The sequence below is a fragment of the Pseudonaja textilis genome, chromosome 3, assembly GCF_049901715.1.
Source record: "Pseudonaja textilis isolate UNSWEBS1 chromosome 3, rPseTex1.2, whole genome shotgun sequence".
Classification (NCBI taxonomy): Eukaryota; Metazoa; Chordata; class Lepidosauria; order Squamata; family Elapidae; genus Pseudonaja; species Pseudonaja textilis.
In genome coordinates, this window is record NC_141992.1 from 115,961,987 (window position 1) to 115,989,026 (window position 27,040).

The 27,040-nt window shown below is 38.5% G+C and overlaps 1 protein-coding gene across 6 annotated transcripts in view; it reads left to right on the forward strand.

Annotated features, from left to right (window-relative positions):
- SLC12A7 (solute carrier family 12 member 7) overlaps positions 1–27,040 on the forward strand; it is a 108,266-nt gene that overhangs the window by 19,382 nt on the left and 61,844 nt on the right. For 5 of the 6 annotated variants that reach the window (XM_026701020.2, XM_087930683.1, XM_026701019.2 and 2 more), the window contains exon 2: positions 25,940–26,034. In XM_026701020.2, the coding sequence (XP_026556805.1) occupies positions 25,940–26,034 (95 nt within the window). Of the gene's footprint in view, positions 1–2,517; positions 2,696–25,939; positions 26,035–27,040 lie in introns of those variants that run through there. The other variant, XM_087930686.1, reaches the window with a different exon arrangement.

Genomic DNA, 27,040 nt, shown 5'->3' on the forward strand with positions numbered 1-27,040 from the left:
ATATGAAGTCCGCTGTGCATCATGTCCTGCCACATATGTTGGACAGACCAATAGAAGTACCTGCCTGGATGAACACAAAAATGCAGCAAAAATGCTGGAACACACTTCCTCAGTAGTCCAACACATGAAAGCTACAGGTCATAGCATCGACTTCAATGGCACCAAAACCCTAACCACTATAGAAAACCCCAGCTACAGAATTATCAGAGAAGCCATAGAGATTGAAAAAAGACCTGAAAGCATGAATAGAAGAAATGACTTCACCAGACTGTCAATTATCTGGAAGCCTGCACTCTCAAACAAAAAAATCTCCACACCACAAGCCAGGCAAACACCTGGGCACAAACAGATCCCCCCTGATACCTCCAGCTCAAACACACCCCAACCAGGCACCCAGATGAAACCTAGCTTCCTAATAAATGATGGCCGTCCATTTACTCGGAGCCAAGCCACACTAAAAGCCTCCAATACAGGAAACACAATGTTGCCAGCCAATCAAGACAAAAAAAAGCTACAAAACAGACAGAAGATATTAGAAATACCAATCAAGCAGAACACAGCAAACTCCAAGACCAATAAACACAGACCAAGACTCCCAACCAATCAGATGAAGAAAAAACCATTCTGGCACAGCAGTACGCTAGCCCCAAATTTAAAACAGGGCTGTGATAGTCTGACTCACAGACGAACACTATACAGAAGCCTGATGATGGCAGATGAGATTCTGCAGAAACGTTGCTACAACTTTAAAAGCACAACTATAATGATATGGGAAAATACCTGAACAAAGCTGAATACCATACATATAAATACCCACAAAAACTTAAGAAAACATATATAGATATATAGATACAAAAAGTCCTTGCAACACACGGTATTTGCATGCCAATATTTCAAAAGAAAATTTGTAGCTATTGCAGAATTTTCATATTTAGGCCCTTTAATAAACCTGTTAAGTGTATAATCAGACCATTCAGATGTCAGTCTTCAGAACTGTAGTCTTGCTCTGCTTACCATACTCTCTGTGGAATTATTTATTTAGCATATTGAAAGGTGATTGTATACATGTTTCATATGGCCTACCTGGCCTTTGACCGCTGGTAGCTTTAGATTTTAGTTTTATTCACATCTTAAACTTATACCACTGGCAGTTGAGGTCTCTTGGCAGCTTACAATGTTGTTCCTTATGTTTGTCCCTCATTGTTGCAGGGTTTGCTTGTTTTATGTAGTTAATGCATGATGAGACAAAGTATTTTAATTTTCAATTGGTTTGTTGCAGAATTAGCTGATTTGGGCCAAGAGGAATTATTTACTCAAGATAGCGTAGATGGCTTCCCTGTCTTAAAAAGGTAAAGGTTCCCCTCGCACATACGTGCTAGTCGTTTCCAGCTCTAGCGGGCGATGCTCATCTGTGTTACAAAGCCGAAGAGCCAGGAACTGAGAAGTGTTCTGTGGTCACCACCTGCAGAACCACTCCTTTATTGGGGATGTCTTGCTAACTGCCTATGCTTTCCATCTGTTGTCTATTCCATTTGCACAACAGCATGTGAAATTGATTGTCAATCAGTGTTGCTACCTAAGTGGACAGTTTGATTTCACAGAAGTGTGATTGACTTGGGGTTACATTGTGTTGTTTAAGTCTTCCCTTTATTTTTTTGAGCTGTGTAAAATCACACATTGCAATGTCCTACCTGTCAATGAATACTTCAGCTTCAACCATAACAACACAAGAACACACAATAGATACAAACTCAAGGTTAATCGCACCAAACTTGATTGCAGGAAATAGACTTCAACAACGGAGTGGTCAGTGGCTGGAATACTCTACCTGACTCTGTGGTTTCTACCCCAAATCCCAAAAACTTTAACCTTAGACTTTCTACTATTGACCTCACCCCTTTCCTAAGAGGTCTGTAGGGAGCATGTATAAGCGCACCAACGTGCCTACTGTCCCTGTCCTATTGTTTGTTATTTTTCTTATATGTATCCATGTATTCATAACTATGTTTTTACTTATACCTATTATCTTGGAAGCAATTGACAAACCAAATAAAATAAAAAATAAATTAAATAAAATACTCTCTGTTAAGAATATCTCACCTCAACCTGTAAATATTTTATAAAGTATAAAGTATATTTTATAATTCCTCTGTTACTGTTGCAGCAGTTCAAATTAAAAATAATGCAATTACACTTGAGGATTTAGGAGTAAAATTTAGTGTGTAAGCTACTGGTAGATGAATTGCCCACTGTCTATATAATCTGACATTTCCTGCCTTTATATGCACAAGAATTGCTTGCCTAATGAGCATAGTTTATTTAATGAGACATCTGTGGTAAACATGTTCATCCTATGTGTAACTGGTAGCATTTGATGATAGAGATGTAGGCTTTATCCTTACTGTTATGTTTTTGGCTTTATCACTGATGAGCATCCTCTCAATTTAATCTGTTGGAGAGAATTGACACTGCACTGCAGCTTGGCTTTGGGTCACATGCATACTTTAAACTGCATGAAGCTCTGATAACTTGCTTCAGAATTAATCCAGCACTATTGAGAGGCAGGATTTGAGGTCTTGTACAAAACGAGAGTGCAACTGTCAGCTTTCTGCTCTTTCGCTTTTTAACCTTTGGAGTGTTACCTTTCTGGTTATGAATGTAAAAGATTATGAAGAAGGAGGTGCCCCAAATTCAGGTGAGTCTTGCTTTTTAAGAGAGAGAGAGAAGAGAGGGAAGGAGGGGGAGATAGAGAAAGAGAGCGAGGAAGAGAAAGAGAGAGAAAGAAAAAAAGTAAAGTCTTTTCTAATCTAATTGTTCCTTTTTTAGTGAAAAGTTTGCTGAAATCATATACACTTATTCAGAAGGTGCATTTTCTTTATCAAGTTTAATTTGTTATATTGAGTTGGAATTTCATGGCAACATATTATGAAAACATGTTCCTAAAATATATAATGTCATAGTCCTCGGTTACTCAAGGCATAATGTGCTTTTTTCAGAATTTTTATAGTGTCGGTAAACAAGCCCATATTTACTGATAATTAAATATGCATTTATAATGTTTTGGATTAAGTAAAATAGATATCTTTGGATTTCATAAATGGAAGCAAGGCACTGTGCTTAGGAGAGTCATAGTTGAATTATATTTGATTGCTTTGATCACTGGTAATAAAAAATTAGTTCAAATGGAGAAAAGCAAAATGTTGTGGTTAAAATCAATTACAGTTTCTTTTTTCTTTGCTTTCCTTTCTGACTGACAACCTTCTTCTTTAGAAGCTTTGTTGGAGGGCTCCATAAGCATACAAAATACCATGTGTCTGGGAAGTACTGGGTCAGGTTGCAAAAGTTCTGTTATTGTTGTTTCATAAAATTCTATTTTCTTATTAGAGATGTTCATATTCAGTTAATAACTAAAGTACAGATTTTTCATCTCCTGAAACCCAAGAAAATTCCTTAAAGTTTGTAATCTTACATTTTATTCATGTTTTTAATGATATAATTCTTAACTGTTCCATGATGTTAGGCTAAATTTCAGTATTAAGCCTATAGTTCTATTGTGCTGTGGTAAGATATCTCAAGGGAAGCGCAACATGTAACTTGATAGTAGAGTATGTGATTTGCCTGTATGATTCTTTGGTTTTATTTTTGAATAATTATCTAACACCCTGGAAAATCTGGATTGGTTTAACTAGCAGCTTCTGGTTAGCATAGAAACCTAGCATTAACGTAATGTTAATTGAAATTAAAAGTACTCTTTTTTAGTATTGCTTCACATTTGGAAAATAAATACTTTTCATTTCAAATGTATGATGAATTATTAAAATACATTCCTGCCCATTAAAAACAGAAGTCTAAAGAAAGTATTTATGTGCATATTATTTCAGTGTGTATTGAATCTTTAGTTGATTCTCCAGAATATTTTCATCGTAACAATTATATGTTGCAATTATTTTTATATGATTTTTTTATTAGGTTAGTAGTGAATTTTGAATTGAAGTTCTGCTTATAAAAAGCAGGGTGTTTGTTGTTTTAGAGCTTCACCCTATATGTCATGATACCTTGGGGTGTTCCACCAAACTCACAGGGGGTGCCACAAAATATTTTAAAATGTCAAGGGAAACACTCCACATCTATCAGATACCACACAAACTGCTTAAGGTAGTTCACACTTTCGGCCTAATGCTCCTTGAAAAAAATTACTGAAGCAACTAAGGATGCCTTCAACCAAGAAAGTTTTGAGAGCCTTTGGCCTGATGTATTCTGGAGTTAATGAGCAGGAAAAAAATAAAATTATTGGTTTTTAAAGTACAGTGATGTGTGTTATCAATACACATCACAGTATAAAGTATTCGAGTTAATTAGATTTCAGTGGATGCATTGGTGTTGAATAGTGTATGATCAGAAATAAGGAGAAATAAATCTGTTTATTATTATTATAAAAATAAAATTGACAAACACTTTGAAAAAAGTGCTTTTAATCCATAAAAATTTCAAAGTGTTTGTCAATTATATTTTTTCTACTATCTTTTGAGGCACATGATCACTGCCCATATATTTGCCAATAATGGATTAGGATGAGAAAGGAATTTGAGGCCACTCTTCATATCCATAGCAAAGCTGCTGCTTCAATAAGATCTCCCAGTTATATTCAGTGCTGCACAATGTAATATTTAATGGAATATCAGAAAAGTTCAATGAAAAAAAATCATTTTTGGAACAAGTAAAGTAAAATTGTTTCGTTAATAAAATATGTCTGATCCTTGCTCTGTTTATGCTGGTTATGCCAAATAAGAAGTGCACCACTGTAGTTGATTATGGGAGGTGTGATTGTTCTCTGAAGAATGTAAGATATTCAGAACTGTTTGAATAGCAACTGTCAGGACAGGCAAGCTAACAACTAATCTGTGGTATTGTTCTTAGAGTGAATCTAGTAGGATAGCTGGCATAACTATCATTCATGTAATAACAGCTACATTTGTAGAAACAGCACAAGTGAGAAAGACAGATATAAACTATTGGTGTTACACTGAGGAAACAACTGGGAAATGGTTTGCCTGAGTAAAAACAATAGCATAAAGATTACAAGCTGAGCAAGAGCTGCCAATTAAAGGCTTCCGGTTTGAAGTTTCTTCGGAGACAGACAGAAATCTGTGATCGTGCGCGGTTTCGGTCAGGGCTTGCTGCTGGAGTGCCCCGAGCCGGCTGGTTTCGGGGCTAAGCCACCCCGTAGAGGTGGTGAAGAGGGGGGAGACTGCCAGCAGGGTTGAGGAGAGCCACATCTCTCCTCCTCAGTTGGCCATTACTTCCTTTCCCGAAGGCGGTTGCAGCGGTGGTCAGAAATGGCCACCACAAAGAAGAACTCGACCAGAAAAGAATGTGCAGGAGGAAGATAGGAAGTGAAAGTTTTGGCTGACTGGGTTAAATTGTAAAAGCAACAACTAAGGTACCCTGGAATTTAAACTTACAAAAAAATAACATTGCTGCCAAAGAAGAGTCAGAAGCAGCGAAGGAAAGTGAAAAGGGAAAGGTTTGGGTTTTTTTTCTTATCTCTCCTTCCCTATACTGACAACTAAGAGACTTAAATAAGAAATCAGAAAAATCCGCTTTGACATCAATAGGCAATTAAGATGAAAATAAAACAAAATGTCAAAGGGATAATAAAGATTTCTGAACACTTTAAAAAAAATTCATAAGCAGGAAGGGAGAGAAAAAGAATAAGGGCAGGATCTGGAAGAGGGAGGAGACTGCCTGGAATTAAAAAGAATCTACAGTAAAACTTCAATAAGACTTCTAAAAGATACATTATAACTGAAACTTTATAACTAAACAGTAAACCCAGGAAGAAAAAGTGGGAAAAAAAGAGCAAAAAGAAACAGCCTGCGTGTATATGGATTATCTGGTGATCTTTGGATTCTTGGTTATTACATTTGAATGACTAAAATTAATTGGGTGGTTGTTTAAAAATTTATACAATGGCACTACTGGATGAATTGAAAATGGAACTTAAAAAGTACAAAGAAGATGCACAAGAAGGGAAGGGTTCTTTTGGCTTCGTTTTTCAATTCTTAGAAATGGAGATTTGGAACTATGAGAAACAACAAGAAACATCTACAGAACAAGAAGACTGGGACAAAGAAGAAGCCATCTTTAATGAACAAGTAATTTTATGTGGGGAAGAAAAAGGAAAGGGGTGAAAGAGAATGGAGAATTTAAGACTTAAAAAAACAACCAAAGAAAAGAAAAATAATTCAAAAAATAAGTATAATACTGGAAAGCAACAGAAAAGGGGAATACAGAAGAGAGAAATAGAGGTAGAAAGACAAGGGGGTAAAAGGGGGAGAGAGAAGAAGGAAAGGAAAAGAAGTTACAAAGGACCGGAACAAGATATAGAGAAACAGGACCTATTTAGAGATAATGGGTGAAAATCTAACTGAAAAAGGGATTCTGTAAAGGTACATAAGATTGTATTGTTATATTACTAATAGAAATAACTTTAGAAAATTGTAAACAACATATGATTAAAATGAGGGATAAAATAGTGTAATTTAGTGAAATGTTTATTAATAAAATAAGTGAAATAAAATAAATGAGAAAATTGAATTAGAAAATTGAACGGGAACATTTTAATTAATGTTTTATAAAATATAATTGAAGAGGGGGGGAATTAATTATGGAAAGCTTATAATTGTTCCCATAGAAGTATGATATTTAATTGAAAAGTAATGTTAAAGAAGTTAAGATTTTAATGAATATTAATATTAATGATAGAATTGAATTGGAATGGAATGTGTTGTTTTAATTATATACATTTATTTATTTATTTTTAAGAATATAGTGTGTATTTTAAGAATGTATCAAGCAGAATCCGAATGGAAGTTATGTATTATATTGAATGTTATAACTTTAGGGTATATATTGAAGCCTAAATAAGAGTTAAATGGATAAATTTAAAAGATATAAAGGCATCATACTCCAATCAGTAACTACAGGAGAAATTGTGTTTAATGAGAAAAGATAATAGATAATTGAAACAGGACAGACGAGCTGCCAATTAAAAATTGATCTTCATAGTTTTGTTCACAAAGTAATTCCAGAAACTAGGTAGACTATTCGATGATGAATTCAATCATTTTTATAAAAAATATGGTAGTTCAGTTATTATTCTCATTTTAGACATGGGAAGTTTTACTCGAGACAATACAAAAGTCATATGGTGGCTTCCCTGATAAGTTGATGTGAAAGATTTTAAATGAAATTTCCCAATACCGTTTTGATTTTGGCAAAAACATATTTGGCCAGGTATTTGAATCAGGGGCAGGTGGGGGGAGGGATCTTATGCCATTTCCCCAGGTATTTCCCCTGCTATTTATTTATTTCCCATCTTTATCATTTTTACAAATAACTCAAAGCAGCAAACTTATCTTCCTCCTATTTTCCCCACAACAACAACCACCTTGTGAGGTGGGTTGGGCTGAGAGAGAGTAAATTCTTGGCTATGAAAATGAGGAAAAAATGTTGATTACATGGTATCTACTATTCTTTTTCATAACTAATAATACCATAGCTAATAACATTATCACAATGAATATTTTCTATAGAGAAAAGAGTATTGGGGATTATCCCCCCAGGAATGTTTCCTTCAGCCAAATTAGGAATGTAGTCACAGTCCTTATATCTTGAATAGTGAAATACGTCAACAGCAAACTCTATTTGTTGTTGTTTGGTTGCTAAGTTATGTCCAACTCTTTGCGACCCCATAGACCAAAGCATGCCAGGCTTCCTTCCTCCACTACTTTTCTCAGAATTTGCCCAAATTCACATTTATCACATGAATGACACTATCCAACCATCTCTGCCTTTCCCTTTTTCATTTGCCTTGAATCTTTCTCAATATTGGTCTTTCCCAGTGAGTCTTCACTTCTCATTTGGTAACCAAAGTATTTGAGTTTCAGCTTCAATATCTGTCTTTCCAAAGTTTGTAAGGAAGTTAATATCACAGAACTATTAAGATAGGGTTGATAGATTTCTTAATTTGATTGTCATTATTGCTTTCTTATGCATTTATTTAGTATAAGAAAGGACATTTTGGTAGTTTAGGGTATGCAACATATGTCTAATGCTAATACTAGATCCAATTATTGTTCACTTCTTGTTCAAGTAGAAATTATAAGAATACAAAAATTGCATCAAGGGGGGAAGTTATAAATAAACTTCCAGTGAGAATTCATGGTGAATTAGACATCCCTGAAGGAATGACGACAGTATTGCAGCAGAGATCTGTGGTTTCACAATGAATTCTGGCTGAAACAGTCTCTCCAGAAAAGAAGAGATTATTACTCTGGATATCTGCTACTTATGACTAGACTGCAGGAACTGAATTTTTTGTGGTCAGCTCATGAGTTCAGCAGCTGGGAGTCAAGGGATTTCTATCAAGTTCACAGCTGTAGTGCAGCCTATATATGGACATTAGGGCCATACAAGCCTCATTTCATATAACGAATTTACACCTAAAGAGAGAGAGCAGCAGGATCCTGAGCAGCAGGATAAGAAAATTTCACTTGGTGAGCCAACATTGATTCTGGATTATAAAAGAAAAACATTTTACAAACTTAAAACAGTTTTGGCAGAAAGTTTAACAAGGAGTAGGTATAAGAAAATTTAAAACAGATAAAGGGGATAATTATTTTGAAAGATTTTTTTTTGATGCAGGTACTTTTGAACATATTGGAATTAAGATAGACAAATGAACAGGACCTTTGTGGGAATATTTTTAGTTTATTATTAAAGAGTACAGATGATCGATTTTACAAAACAAAACATAATGGTAATATGAGCCAGATTGTGATGCTGACTATAACGCTGATTGTAAGATGGAGATGCTGACAGTTTTGCTGACTGTAAAAAAGGGGCAGATTGCTTTTCTCTTTTCCTTGTTTGAGACACTTTCATTTTTGGATTATTATATCATAATGTTAACTACCAGAAAGCAGCAAAAATAGTAGAGGGGAAAAAAGGATTGCTGGAGCAAACTGCAGAGACGAATTACACAGTTATTATTCAGAAAATGTCTGAGGAACTGGTTAGTAAGTTAGCTGAATCACTTGATCTCAAATTGACTAAATCAATTGATAATAATTGATAACTTTTGAGAAAAGGGTGGATAAAAAACTTGTAAAGATAAAAAGAAAACGAAAGAAGAAATTTAAGTCTCAGTGCAAGAAGCATTTAATGGAAAAGAAATAATAGGGAACCTAAATGTCCGAATTACTGTGATATACTAGGGTTTGTCAAGAGAATGAAAAGAAAATTAAGAGAAGTTCTAGTGCCAAAGGAATATTGATCAATTGCTTTTTTTTATTTACTGTTATTAGAAAGATTTAAAGTAACAAAAGAGTTCATGGTTTTGGACATTGTGAGACCGAGTTTGAAACTGAATTGTGTAGTGAATAAGTATTTGCTGAAATGTATAAACTTTTAATAAAGTTTGAAGCAAGAGCAAGTGAAAGAATGTATAAAACTTAAAATTTTGGTTATAACATGTAGAAAGAACAATGGGAAAAATATGGTCGAAAAAATATTTGTACTATGTTATAATGTTAAAAAGCTTTTTTTTATAAATGATGAATTATTGATATATTTTATCAGAGAAATTGTCTAGAATATATAAAAACACTTCAGATTTATGTTATAAATGTGAACACAAGAAGGGACATTTTATCATGTTTGGTGGACATGTAAAACTAGAAAACTTTGGATTCAAATACATACACAGATTCAGAGGATTTTAAAGATCAATATACTATTGAGACCAGAGATGTGTCTTTCAGGATTTATTCTAATTCAATGTTTGTAAATGTCATAGTATTAATAAGATTTATAAAACATCATATATATTGCACAGTTGGGTAAGCTTTCATGAAGTTTTAAATACTGTGAATTTTGCACACATTCGTCTTAGTTGTTTTCCATCTTTTTAAGAGGAGGCTTTCAAGCTAGTGAGAGCTTATAACATCAAAAGCTTATGTCATCTAAATGTATTAAAACCATAGTGCCTAACAGGTCTATCTATATACATATCCCAAAGAAAGAAGATATTAGTGAGTGTGCAAGCCGTAATACCATATTCTTACTTTCACTTCCTAGCAAAATAATGCTTAAGATAATTGAGGATGCATATTAGAAACCTGTGTGGAAAGGGAGATATTAGATATTGAAGCTGGCTTTAGAAGATGCTGAGGAACAGAAGGCATTATGCTGGATAATTGAGAAATTCAAAAATTAGTGTGTGCTTCTTTGATTACAGAAAGTACTTTGATTGTCCAATGCTGTCAGGATATGGATTGTACTTAGAAAACGGGAATGCCACAACATTTAATTGTCCTCATGTACAACCTATATATTTATATTTGCCATTGCCTCCTTCCTAGGGCTGGGAGGGTGTGATTGGCCCAAGATCACTGAGTTGGCTTCATGCTGAAGGTGTGAGTAAAACTCAGTCTTCCAGTTTTTAGTCTGATGCTTTAACCACTACACCAGACTGGCAAACACATGTCATAATTATACAAATCAAATTATGAAAAATAAATTAAACCTATTGCATCTGGAACCATATCCAGTCTTTCACTTTAGCACTCTCTACTGCTAAAGAATTAGTTCAAATTGGTAAGTTTTTATTGAGTTAAGTCTGTTATATGCACCCGCTTTCTAAGATCACATAAGGAAGCTGATGTTGTTTTTCCTTGTCAGACCTGGAGAACAACCAATCTGTTAAATTTTATACTTCAGGAAATATCACTGTTCAAGATAATGATTTTTACTTTCACCAAGGCATATATACTTGTTTCAAATTAGCTGATCTTGCACTGTCTGTGCTAATATCTACAATACTTTTATATGCTAGAAAGAATCTCTCAAAGTGTGCTTTGGTGCCAAGAATAACTATGTACAAAGTAAATCTGATGAAAATTTATTTCTAATTGGAAACTATTCTTAGTTTATAATATTATATGTGGATTTCTGCCTCATCCAAAATGTGGGTTCTCTTATCTATAGAATCAAAGCATCATTTTCATGTTCCCCAGGATGGAAAACATTGAAAATCCACTTCATTTTCAGATCCGAGCTTTCCCTGAGGAGTTAGCCCGGCATATCTCAAAATGTTGGGTAGAACTCAATTCAGCCAGGAAGCATAACTGTAGTCATGTAAAAGAAATTTGAGTCTGAGGCAGAAATGTAATTTAGGAAAATGTTGACCCTATCTAGTTATCACAAAGATAAAAGGAAGGGGAAAGGAAGTATATTCAGGCTTGCAAGTGTACGTTGCTGTAACTTTACATTCTCCATGCTGTTGCGAGAACCCAGGATGGGTATGACTCCTCGTGATGACATCATCAAGCTGAGTCCGTCTAGTATAAAAGTAGCAGCCTGTGGGAGAAACCCCCAGCTTTGACTCAGTTTCTTTCGATGACCATAAGCTGGTGTCTCTGAAAGCAATTTAGTTAGCAAAAGCAAAAGCTATCTTCATCATTGGCATAGCTCCCGGGGAACCGGTGCAGCTGTGCCTTCAGGAGAGTGGAGCTCCACTCTCCTGCAACGCCGAGGATTCAACATTTCTTCATCCAAGGGAGCAACCTTTGATCCCCACAGCCTTCCCTCAGCGATTTCGGCCACCACAATCGTACAGATCGCATCAGCGATAACAGCGCCTCTCAGCGGATCGTTAAAACCGCAGTTTTCACTTCATTGCTGATTTCGCCGTTCGGGGCTGTTTACAGCCTAAGGAGTGATTTAACCCCTGCAAAGCCTGTAGCTCTTGCAAGCGGCCAATCTGGAGGCTTCTTCAACCGCACGTGGTGAGCAGCCATTTTGAAAGCTACTTCTTCTAAAGAAAGTAGTGAGCAGCCATTTTAGGTGGCATCATCCCCCAAAGGCCAGCTTCTACCATTCATAAGCTCCTATTCAGGCTACTGCATAGATAACACATAATGAGGATCTCTTCCAGCACCTTTGTGTCTGCTTATGCATACTATGGATCAAGACAAGGTCCACACAGAGCCTTCAGGCCTGATCTCTCAAGGCCCCCAAGCTGGCAAAAGAAAGAGAAGGAGGCAACGCTCCCAGTCTTTTCAAAGGGAGGTGGCGGCCAAGATTAGGGCCAAAGCTTTGGGCCCTAAGAAAACATCCCAGGCTGAATTAAAGGCAGAGAAACAAAGGCATGCAGCCTTAGAAAGGCAGTTCAACAAAACTATTGAACAAATGAGGGGTCAACTACAACAGGCTTCCCAACCAGCCAGTCCTCTAGTTGTTCAGCCAGCTACTTCTCGGGAGAGGGAAGATACCTCAGCTCCTCTTAGCCACCTCCAATCCTGGTCCCCAGAGTGACCTGAAATCCAACCAGGACCTCAAGACTTGAGCAGGTCAGGTCCCAACTTCACCCAGACTCCTTGGTATCTTTCTTCTTCATCTATCCCATCCGTGGCCCAAAGCAGCTCTCGATCAAGACCAGAGGCCACTTTTACTCCAACAGCAGCAGGTCTTTGTCCCCCGGGTCCTCCATCGAGTGGCAGATCTTCTGACATAAACGAAGTAGTCTCCTTAGCTATCAGACAGGGTCTGGGAGAAGGGCTTCAACACATCTTCAGGCCTTCAGACAGACCTCAGCCTTCCTTCCTAGCTTTTCCTCTAGCTCAGATTCCCCAAAGGGGACTACCTCGCCGTGTAGAACAAAGGGCCCATCTTACCTATGCAGAAGGAGTGGACCTCACTCAGGGAGAGTATAAGGAATCATCTGAGCACAGCCCCTCCCCTAATTCTGATCTGAAAGGGAGAAATCTGGGACCCCAACCTCTCGGAGGAAGAGGAAGATCTGAGGCCTGATCAGCCTCCTTCGGCTTCTGTATTCAAATCCGCTTTATTCAAACCTCTCCTACACAAGGCACTTGTAACAGCGCAGTTGTCAGTGGAGGAAATTTCCCCTGAGCCTCAAGTGGTACAATCGGGGCATGGGGATTCCCTCTTCTCCAAACCCATTGTTCATTCAGAGATCCTTCCTTTCCCCCTCATCTTTCTTGACTTAGTCAAAGAACAATTTGCCTTCCCCACTGCAGGCCCCCGCCCATCGTCCCAAGGTAGGCGGTCCTACAATGTGGGTCCTTCCTTAGCTACAGCTCTGGCAGTTCCCCCAGTAGATGCCCCAGTTATAGCCTCTTTCTCCTCAAGCACTCCAATTGAGCCTGAGGACGTACTAAAGGCAGAGGACAAATGCTCTGAACAAACACTGAAGCGTAACCATCAAGCCTCAGCTTGGGCCATCATTTTTTACAAGGTCTTCCATCTGCTGGCTACTCCAACTTTAAGGCCGCATACCTCCATCAGACTGTAGGTCGCATCAAGACCTCAATAAGATCATTGTAGCAGCAGAGTTCTCAGTGGACGCCACCCTCAATGCTGCCAAGTTCTCTTCCAGGGCCATGGCATCATCAGTGGCAGCTAGGAGACTGATATGGCTACAAAATTGGCAAGCGGAGCCTCAACAGAAGTGGAAACTAGCTTCTGCCCCATGTACCAGTGAGAAGCTGTTGGGAGATGCCCTTGACCCATTTGTTGCTGAAACAAAAGACAAAAGGAAAGTCCTTTCATCAACAGGAAAGAGGGCAGACTTCCGTCCTACCCCATACCGGCCTCCCTCATTCAGGCCCAAAAATGCTTCTCACTTCTCCAGACCTCAGAGAGCGTATTCTCAGCATCAAGATCAACACCATAAGGCTACTGGCAGACAAGCTGCGGGTAAACAGCCCTTTCGTGGGGGAGGGGGTCGCTCCTTCTGTCGCTCTAAATAATCTCTCGTTCTCCCCTCGCATTGGAGGTCGTTTGGCCTCCTTTGCTTCCAGATGGGAGGAGTTAACAACAGACGCCTGGGTACTCAATACAGTAAGGTCAGGGTTACAATTAGAATTTCTATCACCACCCCCAGAAAAATTTCTACTCTGCCCCGTTTCCCGGGACAGTTCACGAAGGGCACTTATGGAATTGGCCATTAGTCACCTGGTCGATATAAGGGCCATTCAACCAGTCCCTGAATTACAACGTGGACGTGGGCTTTATTCTCGGCTTTTCGTGGTCCCTAAGACCTCGGGTGATGGTGAGCCATTCTCGACCTAAAATTTCTGAATGAGTTTATCTCATATAGGCGCTTCAAAATGCAGACTCTGCATTCTATTCTGGAGAGCTTTCGGGAGGGTGATCTCTCTTCCATTGATCTAATGGAGGCCTCCACATTCCCATCTGCCCTCATCATCGCCAGTTTCTCCATTTCTGTTACCAGAATTCCCACTTCCAGTATCGGGCCCTTCTTTTCAGGCTCTCGTCTGCCCCAACAGTCTTCACAAAGTTACTGGCGGCATTGGTGGTTTCGCTCTGATCTGTTCCAGTGAGGTTCCAATGTTACTTGGACAATATCTTGATCCTGTCGTCCTCCACCCACTCTGCCCATCAAGATCTTCAAACCACTCTCCATTGCCTTCAGTACTACGTTTTTTCCATCAACTCCAAGAAAAACCATCTCTTCCCAACAACCGGATTGCTCCATCTGGGAGCCATCATCGACACAACTCTGTGCCAAGTTTTTCCGTCTCCAGCCCAAGGGCGGAACCTTATCGAGATCATTCGACAGGTCCAACATCAACACACTGTCTCCCTGGCGCTGTTGTCCAAACTTTTGGGCAAAATGATCTCATATATAGGCATCGTTCCGTGGGCATGGCTATACTCACTTGAGCTCTACAATGGTTCCTGCCCCCTTTCAATGAGCAGGAACCAGCCACACATCTGCCAAGGTCCTGCTCTCTCCAGAGGTCCACCGTTCCTTCAAGTGGTGGCTTTCCCCAGCCCTTTCGAAGGATCTCCCATTCAAGGAACTGGACAGACTGATCATCACCACCGATGCAAGTCTCCTGGGTTTGGGAGCCCACATGGAGGGTCTCATGGCTCAAGGGATCTGGCCCCGGTTAGACAGGACTGGGGCCATAAACTGGCTAGAACTCAGAGCCATTTATCTAGCCCTGAAACATTTCAGGGACAGGATAGTGGAGTCCCATGTGCTAGTATGGACAGACAACATGGCTGCAAAGGTGCATGTCAACCGGCAGTGGGACACAAGGTCCAGGGCCCTCATGAGGGAAGCCGAAAGGTTGGGGAGGTGGGCAGAGAGACATCTGCTGTCTATCACAGCAGACCACATCTTGGGAGTCGACAACTCCCAGGCCGATTGGCTGATCAGGTGCCCAGTCGACCACGCAGAATGGTCCCTTCCCCAGTCCATTTTCAGGGAACTCTCTCTCAGGTTCAAGTCCCCAGAGGTAGATCTCTTCGCCTCTCCCCGAAACGCTCAAGTAAACAGATTTTTCACCAGGTTTCCTTGTCAGGGAGCAGAGGGGACCAATGCACTTTGGAGTAGATGGCCCACAGGTCTCCTCTACACCTTTCCCCCTCTTCCTATCATTCCGCCAGTCATTCAGAAGATGTTGGAGGAACAGGCAGAGCTGATTCTCCTAGCCCCCCATTGGCCCAGGAGCCCCTGGTTTGCAGATCTGATGAACCTGTCTTTAGCCACTCCCTGGAAGATTCCAGACCACATGATCTCACTACATCAGGGGACACTGCTCCACCTGGATCCCCAGTGGTTCAAATTGACCATGTGGTGCTTGAGCGGCAACTGTTAAGAGAAGCCAATCTCCCAGACCAGGTCATCCTTATTATCCAGGCGTCTCATAAATCTTCTACAACGCATATGTACAATGCCACCTGGAGGGATTTTTGTCATTGGTGTCACAGGAAAGGTCTCTCTCCTACAGTAGTGGGAGTCCTCTGTTTCCTCCAGGATGGCCTTGACAAAGGTCTGGCTCCCAACACTTTACACTTTACACTGTCAAGTAGCAGCTCTTGCTTCAGTCATCTCCTTGGATTCCTTTCCTTCCTTGTCCCATCATCCTTCAGTTCAGAGATTCTTAAAAGGGGCTTCCAATCTCCGCCCTCCTGTGGTTCACAGATTCCCATCCTGGGACCTTCACAAGGTCCTCCAGGCCCTAACAGAACCTCCCTTCGAACCCCTCAGAAAGGTGTCAATTCTTGACCTTCAAGGTGGTTTTCTTAATAGCCATCACTTCAGCTAGAAGGGTTTCAAGAGTTGGCTGCTCTATCTATACGGCAGGATCTCTGCACTTTTCACGACAATAGAGTAGTTCTTCGTTTAGACCCTACCTTTGTACCCAAAATAAATTCTGTATTCCACAGATCCCAAGGCACAGTAGTTCCTGATTTTTGTTCCCGTCCACACCACGCCTTAGAGCGCAAGTGGCACACCTTAGATGTTAGATGGGCTCTTAGAATTTATATCAAGCACACTTCAACTTTTAGGAAGACAGAGGCTATGTTTGTATCCTTTTCCCCTTCCCACTGGGGGAACAAGGCCTCTCCTGCCACCTTAAGCAGGTGGATCAGGGCTTGCATTGCACAGGCCTACAAAGCCAAAGCTCTGCCAGTACCACACGGCTTGACAGCACACTCCTCTAGAAGTGCTGCAACTTTGGCTGCCTGGGCCACCCAGGCACCCCTTGAGGAGATTTGCAGAGTGGCTACATCCCCGTCTCTGTTCATCAGACACTACTGCCTGGATTCCTACGCCTCCAAAAGTGTGGCTTTTGGCAGATGGGTTCTTCAGCGAGTTGTGCCTACTTCGGAGAGAGAGACTGGACGAGGACCCTGCCGAGGACATGAAGGCTTTGGTATGTCCCATCCTGGGCTCTCGCAGCAGCATGGAGGAGAATGGGCATTGGTAAATTTACCTGAGAACGCCCTTTCTATCTATGTTGCTAGAGAGCCCAGCCCCTCCCTTGTTGCGTCTAGATTGTGGTGAGGTATGTTATGGTTCACGATTCTGTTTTGGCTTTCAGAGACACTCACTAAAGTCTGTCAAGTATCTTCACCAAAGCTGGGGGGTTTCTCCCACAGGCTGCTAGTTTAATACTCGATGGACTCAGCTTGATGATGTCATCAGGAGTCCTACACCTCCTGGGCTCTCTAGCAGCATAGACAGAAAGGGTATTCTCAGATAAAACGCCTAATTCATACCTTGGGTTTCCTTGTCTGGTCTACCTTGAAGAGCTGATTGTTGTTAAAAAATAGGAGGGAAAGCTTACTGAATTATCTCACACTATTTAGACACAAAAAACTCAAAAAAATTAAAGGGTTGATAACCTGCCATATAATCATGCTCCCAAGTCGTTGCTGCTGAGAAATTACCAAGTAAATTATCTGTAAAAATATTTCTCCTCACTCTCCCCACCTCTATATACTTTATACTTAATAAAGCGTTAATTGGTTACTGGGTGAACAGTAGTAGATGTGTGTAGTATATGTGTATAGGACTTTGCCTCTAGGGTTATATCCCTATTTTTGTATAATATACTGCACTATTAATTAAGTTTGGAACTTACATTATTGTTTCATTTTTAATTTTTAAGCTCTATTATGGTTACTGTTTTTGTGTTTTATATGCATACAGAAGTATATAACAGTTGTACTATTAGATGTTTATTCCATCAGGCCTTAGTAAGAAACTGATCTGATTTGTTTAGTACCTTGCTCTGCATGTAGTGTGATAGATCTTGATATTCAGAAAAGGGGCAGGAATTGAAAATAACAATTCTTGTCTGCTGGGAAAGCCCCAGCTGATTTTTGATTTTCATTTGAACAATAGATTGTTAGGAATAGTTGAAGTGCACCACCAGGATGCTTGGAAATACTATATATGTAGTGTTTTTTGAGCTATATTAATTCAAGTTTAATAATAACAGCCATTGTTTAAGACTTTGACCAATATTAATTTGAGACATAATGTGTGATGAAATGTCGGTATTATTGCCCGACTTAGAGACCATTTCAGATAAATTTCAGCCAAGTGAGTTGAGTAGATGTTGTGGAAAGGGAAGAGTATGACTTAAAGGAAGATGATTCAATGGTGTTATTTGGGGGATGAAGTTTAAATTTCTGGAGTTTCTTCATTTTATTCATTTAATTTTCTGTGCCATTGCTGAAAACTGTAGACAACTTAGAACTATTATTTCTTTTGTTTAGTATCTCATAGAACCTCAGGGTCTGATTTTAATTCTGTGTGTAATTCTTTTTATTTTGGTTTATTGTTGCTAAGTAACAATATTTAGTCTTTTCTTATTTTTGCATTTGAGGTAGTGGTAATTTGCTAATTGTTTATTGTCTCTTAACATTTCTTTAGTATCTTTTAGTACTTTATAAATGCAGTATTTTCATGTTTTGTTTCATTAATTATCTAAGAATTGTACAAAAAGTGGGTCACTGCCAATAATAAAAATACAACTATCAAGACATTACAAATAAGACCAAAATTTAAACAGGTAAACAAGTCAACCAATAAGTGCCAGCATTTAGGGGCATCTTCATTCCACCCCAGGTGACCCTGAAGACTCACATTGTCGTGGCTTTTAGTCATCTGGAGGTATTGAAGAAGGGATCTGTCACCTAGGCCAGTCAGCGCTTCCTCAGCCATGTAAACAGAACTACATAATCATTTAAAAATTTAAAACATATGGTATATTAGCTGAATTAGAGCAAAGGAGAACTTATAAACTAAATAATTATCTATAGAATATAGTAGTATTTTTCCCTCCCTTTTAAAAATTGATATGTTGAAATAACAAAATGGTAGAAATGTTGACACAGCTCAGAGATTCTAAAAAAATCTTTAAAATCAATTTCCTTATTATTAAAAACAATGTATTCTGTGTATGTGTTTATTTTAATGCTGAGCACTAAAAGTACAGTGTTTGTAACTTCTTTGTCCACTTACTGAAATTATATCTTTGCATAATTTTTTCTTTTTCACTTTCTCTTTTTAAAGAAAAGGTCATCATCAATAAAAATGATTAAAAAAACATTCCTCAGCATACATTACTTCCAGATATGGCAGATGGACAATGGAAATTTTTGGAATCCCAAATCCATACCTGAAACAGTTTTAAATTTGTCTCATTTGTGTGTGTGTGTGTGTGTGTGTGTGTGTGTGTGTGTGTGGTGTGTGTGTGTGTGAATATTTTTATGCTTTTTGACTTAGCTGTCCCAATTTTTTTCTTTTGATTCTTTATATATTTAGTTAGATTAAAGTATCTGATGTTTTTCCATTAAATCAATCATATTGTAATTTTTTTATTTATCAAATTTATACCTGCTTCATTTTCCAGACATTTTACATTTCGCAACAGTTAAATGCATAATGAGCATTTGAAGTAACCCTACATCCAAAGTGGGGCTAAGGCAAATAAAATTATAAAATGTATAAATCAACCAAATTAGATATCATCTACCATAACCCCTTCAGCATACTGAAAATAAATTATATCTAGCTTACTGTTCATGATATTCACAGATAGTCCCTTGTTAGTATAGAAAATTACTTGAATATAAGAAAAATTGATCCTTTCCTTTTCATATAGTTTGCTGTGTGATGCATATGCTGGAACAAGAAGCTAATCTCAGGTTATTGATGTGAGAGAAGCAAGTGCATTAAATAAAATTTTGTTCTTTTAAAAATCACACTGCAAAGCTGGAAATTTTTGCTCTTTCTTCTGATGTTAACATAATGCTTCCAATTGTGGGGAATCAAGTGTAATACTCCAGTAGAAGAGAATATACTGTATAAAGCTCAAGTTTGAACTATGGTGTTCTTGGTGTTTTTTGTGCTCAGTTGTTTGCTTACAGAAGTTTCATTATCCAACTCGGTAACATCAGTGTTAGTTCATGGGGGTGGTGGGCTGGGTTGCTCCCTGGTTGCACAGTACACAGTAGCTTGCCCTGGCAGTTTAGGTATAGGTGTGATTTTCTTCTTGGTAGTTTCTTGATTAGGGTATTATTTTCTGCTTGGTTGTTTGATGTTAACCCTTCCTTTTCCTTCCTTTTCTGAATATTGGCTGTTGGAGAGGATGTGTTTTGGTCTTCTTGTTCTTTTCTTAGCTTTTTTATTGTCTGTTTTGAATGCTGTGAAAATATAATTTATTTCTATGTGCCTGTTGATGCCTGATTTGTCTGAATTCCAAGCTTCCAGGAATTCTCTAGAATTTTTTGGATTTAGCTTGGTCTAGGTATAAAGATGCGGTGGCTCAGTGGCTTGTCGATCAGAAGGTCGGCAGTTCAGTGGTTTGAATCCCTAGCGCTGCATAACAGAGTGAGCTCCCGTTACTTGTCCCAGCTTCTACCAACCTAGCAGTTCGAAAGCATGTAAAAAAATGCAAGTAGAAAAATAGGGACCACTTTGGTGGGAAGGTAACAGCGCTCATGAACCTTCGGCGTTTAGTCATGCCAGCCACAGGGCCACAGAGACATCTTTGGACAGTGCTGGCTCTTTGGCTTAGAAACAGAGATGAGCACCGCCCTCTAGAGACAGAAACGACTAGCACGCATGTGCGGGGGAGCCTTTACCTTTTTAGGTATAACTGATATTGAGTCTATCCATATGTTGAGAGATTAGGGAGTTTATATTGTGTCTTCTGCCTTCAAATTGGTGTTCATGAATGTACACGGGGGCTGTTACAGTCCTTACACAGTGTGCTGTAGATTTCTGTTTTTTCTTGAGCTACTGGATCTTTTGGTTTACTTAAGAGGTTTGGAAAGCTTTAGTTGGTTTGTCTGCTATGGTTGTAATACTTCGTTGGTTGTTTCTGATGTGTTTTTGACTGGTATTTTTATCTTTTTATAACTTGTGTTATGCTGTAGTGACTTGTAAAGCACTTTTTGATAAAGCTGAGTAGGCATCCATTTGGAAGTTGGAAGATGTTGTATCGGAGGTCTGTGTCCTTTTTGTTCTGGATTACTGTATATTTGTATGGTATTATCTAAAGCTCCCAGAAACAAAATCTTGAAAAATGACATCAATCAGTTAAATAGGGCACTAAATAGGTTTGATAAAGAATCAAAAGTATGCAAAAGTTCCTTAAATTTGGGGGAGAGGAATGCTAATTTGTTGTGAAACAATTTGTCCTATTAGGGTTGTCAAGGAAAAGGGCTTTGTGATGAAAATAGATCTGATATCTGCCTATGAGTTTAATAAGTTATATTGAACTTTATGTGAATAGATTTCTCTTTCAACACTGAGCTGTTTCCCCTTTTCCCTCTCTAATGTATTTCAGATATGCTTTGTTCTTCATGTATCTCCAAAGTGCTGCAACATATTTAATAATTGTAGAGTTAGTTGGAAAAGAAAAAAAGAATGTATATCACTAGAATGACAAAAAAGCAAATATGTGATTAGATGTCATTATCAATTCCGACTAGGATAGGATTGTGCAATTTGTGCAATACCCAATCTGGTTTTGGGACAGATGATTTTACACACACACTGTGAATGTACAGTACATAATACCTCTGCCTCCTCCTTTCCCAGGAAAATTAACCTTGTGGGTAAGTTATAAGACTTATAAGAAAATTCACCAGATTGGATCGTTGGGTGTATATAGCGGCTGCATTTAAGTGTAAACTTAACAAGGTGGTTGAGAGACATCTTGAATAAGTTTGTTAATAATGTATCTCTTAAGTCTATCATCCCCTAATGAAATGGTGCAATTTATGTTGGGAATCATTTATAGCACCACATATTGTTCAAAGGTGTTGAAGGCCCTCATTAATTTATCTAATTAAATATAATTGTTTTGCCAACCCTTTGTTTTTTGTTAAGATCTCCTGTCTTATGAATCAGCTCTTCTCTGTACACAAGGCGTTTCTGAAACTATCTAGTACTCTGGTTAAGGAACTTGCTGTTTTTTTCCTTCTCTTTGCCAGATGTATTTGCTACCTCTGTTCATGCTCTTAACGAATGGACCATTTTCCTACTCATTATTCACCTTTGTCTCAATATTTGAATTCAGTATCCCTCTGTAATTAAATATGGTGAAACTCAGAACAACTTCAGTAAATTTCCATCCGGATATGGAGCAAATCCAGACATGCTTAAAACTGCTATGCCATAACCCTTTAACCTTCTGGAGTCTTTGTGCCCTTCTATCAATAGTGTTTTTTCTTCTTTATAATTATAGTTCCAGTACTGTGATCACAATAATTTATGATTATTTTCTGAAGTTTAAACAACGAGATTTTCCCTCTGTACTTATTGCACTGGAACATCTTATTGCATGGAGGAAAAGTTGCTGGTGCTGAGCTATATTTAATATCTTACTTCATATGGCTGTTTTTTTCCTTTGTCAGAAACAGGTTCACATTCTCTGTTCTTCCAGGTTCAAGTTGCTGTCTCAGCACTGTCTTGCATTCATTTATTTATATATAACAGTAAAACTTGTGACATGTATAGGTAGAGTTTGAGTTACAAAACAGTTCATTTAGTGACTGTTCAGTTACAACGGCATTGAAAAAAGTGACTTATGATTGGTTTTCGCACTTACGATGGTTGCAGCATCTTCATGGTCACCTGATCAAAATTCAGACACTTGACAGCCTACTCATATTTATGACGAGTGTAGTCTCATAGCAAGCAAAGTCAATGGGTCACTTAACAATAATGTTACTAACTTAACATCTGTGATTCACCTAACTGTGGCAAGAAAGGTCATAAAATGGGGCAAAAGTCACTTGTCTCGCTTAGAAACAGAAATTTGGGGTTCAATCGTGGTCATAAGTTGAGGGCTACCTGTATATTACATTGTAATTTCTGATCCCTGATTATTTTTGCGAATTTCTAAGAGACATTGGCTCCTGCATTTCCCAAAGAATATCCTTATTTGGCTTTCAAATGAGCAATGTTTGTAGCTTCCCATTTTAAGGTTAGTTGCTGATCACTCTACTGCATTATCATTCTGTTTCTTTTTTTCTTTCATGGCTAAATGTTATTTAGCTAATAATATTTAATTTAGAATTCCTTTGATGTAGCTTCTGTGATCTTTTATGCTCCTTTGTACAAATTTCTTTTACGGCTTTAGCACAAAGCCTGAAGGATGTTCACAATTTTATACCAAGAGCAAATGTTATTGGCCTTATTTAAATTTCACCCTCAAATGCTTGTGCAGTATTGTTGTTTTATTAATCAGTGTGATGGGGAGCTGGGTATAAAAAGCAGTATTTCTTGATTACCAAGCCGGTTAGAGGTTTTTAGTTTAATATAGAAATCTAATTTCCAGTACAGTTTACTTTTGCACATGCTGTATGTAGTAAGTGCTATCTTTAGAAAAGTTCTTTATCTTGCAGCACCAATACAGATGGGCTAATGAGGATTTCCTTTTCTGAGGACTTGTAATGCTGAGGATTTCTGAAATAAGATTTATAGGCTTCTCAGGGATAAGGCTTGCTAGAACTGGAGGTCAATAGTGTCTGTGCTGTTGGTACTGTATTTTATGATGCCTAGTCCAGCTGTTAATAGATCAGGAAGTTGGAAACATTTATTTGTAAGAAAGGAGCTTGCATTTTTTTCTGTTACAAAAAAATTAAACAGTTCATTGCTAATTCATTCAAATTGGCTCTTCCCATCAATTTTCACAATTCACAATCATATTTAGCATTTTCAGGAAGCTAATATTAACACAATAAAGTATTGTATGCAATGCTTTCATGCATGGTGCTAAAACGGCAACAAAATTTAAATATAAAGTGGGTAGTAAAAATATTTTCTGGATTTGATATAGAAGTTGGAGAAGCAATTTAAGGGGTTGTCAGAATTGCACTGTTGATCCCCAGTCATTTGGGAAGAAGGATCTGTAAGGAGATTTTGCCACCTTTGCAAGACCACATCTCTATATTCTTACCATCTATCTGTGGTGAAGTAGTCTTCAAAATGATGATAAATTCATAGCAATAATATTAAGTACAATGTAAGTGAGAAGTATATGTCATAACGATTCCGTTTTCAGATGGACAGGCATAGGACTCGAGCATTGCCATAGAAGCAGAGACCCTTCAGTAAAAATAAGCACTCCATTTTTCATGATAGTGGAACCTGAGGGAAACATTAAACATTTCAGGCTGGTCACACATTTGTTGGAGCAACTTGCTTCTCTTGTTCCACAGCATTTGGAAATTAAAAAGATGCCAAATGCTACACAGTGAGAAATGATACAATAGGAGAAGAGGTAGGACAGAACTTAAGCTGAATTTTCAGATAATAAAAGTGGTGTTCCAAGAAAGAAAGGTATCAGGCTATTTCCATCTCATACCCTTCTGCCTATTAAATATTAAGGGCTAGAATGTTGACTTGAATACAGCAAATATGAAATGCTGTACTAAAGGTTAAAGCTGTATAAAAAGGAACTGTTTTCTATCAAAAGTCATCAGTGTCATGTTTTGTAAACCACTTTGGGTGAGAGAAAAATAATTATTAGAGAACAAACCCAGTTTGGTGTTCCAATTAACATTCACCCCGCTAATTGGTGGATGTGTTGCAATGTATTTGGTAGAGGGTTTTTTTGGGGGGGGAGGGGGGGATAGTGATGAGAACACCATTGTTTTGAAAAGAGTATATATTATTCAATAATCTGTACACTGCAACAGAACAAATACAGGATTTGTTTTGCCTATTTTTAAATTCTAAACATATAGCTTAATAATGCTTTCAAATCTTCATTGCAATGACTCATGACATGAACAGGTAAACATTTGAAGTGTTTTTGTTGCTTCGCAGTTAGCCTAAATTAATGTCTAAATACACAAGGGTTTTCTTTCTGCAATAGCTGTAAATTAAAGGTAGATAATTGCTTCCTTCTATTCTGTTTTTTTTTTTTAACGATTCAGGTTGAAAGTCTGATTTGCATGAGAGTTTTTACATAAATGGAATGTATAATTAAGTTACCAGCCATGGTGGCCTCTGTGTCATATGCAGTATTTAGATCAATGGTCGTCCTCAGCCTTTCCAGCTTGGTGGCCCGGCCTGCTGCAGGAAAGGGGATGTGTGAGTGGCAGTTGTGTGAGAGCACAGCTCCATTTGTGTAAGCGGCACTGCGCCCTTCACTCGTATGAATGGAATTTTGTGCACAAGTGGGGGGTGCTTGTGCTTGCGCGTGAAGCTCCATTCATTCCTTGCCTGCCACTTGTGTGACTGGAGCTTCACACATGTGCTTGCCCATTTCTCCCACGGCCCAGTTTCAAACAGGCCATGGCCCGGTACTGGGCTGCGTCCCCAGGAGTTGGGGACCCCTGATTTAGATTATGCTTCCAGTGTAGCCAAATATTAACAAGCAGTCTTAGGTTATTCCATGGAAGGCCAGAGCTCTAATTTAGAGTCTGCTTTGAAAGCCAATATCCCGCCAATTGGAAGGCACATAAAATACTCTGAATCTCAGGATTCCTAATATAGAAAAAAAGCAGGAATTAATTGTGCATTCTGCAATTGAGCTGGTAAAAGAGTGAAAAATAATAGAACATGGAGTTAGGTTTTAATAATTGCTTACTGTACTTATTTTACATGTACTTTCTTATAACTTGCTCTGTATCTTTAAATATCTGAGTTGATTAGTCCAAAAATACAAAATGAAATAAAAAAATATTTTAAAATGCATCACTTCCAGGACATGCATATCACTATTAAATCTGTGTAACTCTGTAATTTAACCAGTTAAGACCCCAACATAAAAATCTACCTTCTTTGTGAAAAACCCAGCCTCAAGTCCTCTAATTATTTCATTCAGTGGCTGATGGACCCTATAGTTCTCCATAGCCTGACAGTTGTTTGTCTAAGCAGAATTATCCCAGCATCCTCCTTTGGGTCTGTTCTTTTATAAAGTGAAATATCTGTCTGTATTTACAGATCGTCATCGCTAGACATCTTACCTGCAGGAATGGGGAAAAAACATGTTATTCTTGAATTTGTCATTAAAAATGTGTGATTTAATTGCTTCTAAGTGCCTTTGTTTTCCCTTGTTAGGTGATGGGGTCCCACGGGAAAGTAGCCCATTCATCAATAATTCAAGTTTGGAGAGAGGAAGACTCTATGAAGGAAAAAATATGGCACTCTTTGAGGTAATATTATTAATTTCAACAAATCTTTGTTACTACTAGTACATTTTAAGTGTGCTAGTTATTTGTTTAAAATCCATTAATTTGCATAACACAGATGATTGAGTCAGCCACTTCCTGGTCACCTTACTTATTCTGTGCATCATAAAATCACCAATGATCCAGATCAGTGGTCACCAACCAGTGGGCCAGGGACCACTGGTGCTCTGCGAGAAAATTTTGGTGGTCCGCAGAGAAATGGCACCCCCCAAAGGAATTAATCCAGGCTGCACGGGAACACAAGGCTGCGCTGCCCGCAGGAATACAAGGCTTGCGTTGCTTGCATTGTGAATGAGGTAGTAAGGGGAGGGGGAGAAGTGGGGGGAACTTGCCCCACTTGCTCCATGTGCCTGACCTGGCTACCGGGCTGCTTCTTTTCACTTCTTTCTTCTTGTGCTTTTGGCTGCATACAAGGAAAGCAGCAAAAGTCTTTCTTTCTCTCCCCCAAACTCTGCCAGAAATGAGTCTTTGGGACCCTGCAAGGCATCCTGCTCCAATAGGCTGCACCGATGCGCTTAGGCTCACAAAGACTCATTTCTGGTGGAATTTGGGGGAGAGAAAGAAAGAATTCTGCTGCTTCTGTTGCTTTCCTTGCATGAAGCCAAAAGTCTCTTTCCCACCCACTGAGAATGGAGCTGGAGATGGTATCCTGCGATCCCAAATAAATAATGATCGATCAGTAGGAAAATGGAGTGGGGAATTTTCCTGCAGACTTTTTTGGGGATTTTCCCAGGGTCTCTGGTCTGCGGGATTTAAAATTATGAGTTTGGTGGTCCCTGAGATCCAAAAGGTTGGCAACCCCTGATCCAGACAACCTTCTCTAAGACTTCTAGCTGACAGAAAGAAAAGTGAGAAATGTTCACATCCTGCATTTTATTTTTTATTAAAACTTAAAAATAATGGAACCAAACACCACAATTATTTACCTATTCCAACAATTCTATTCTCTTTTCACGCAATAAAAGAAAAG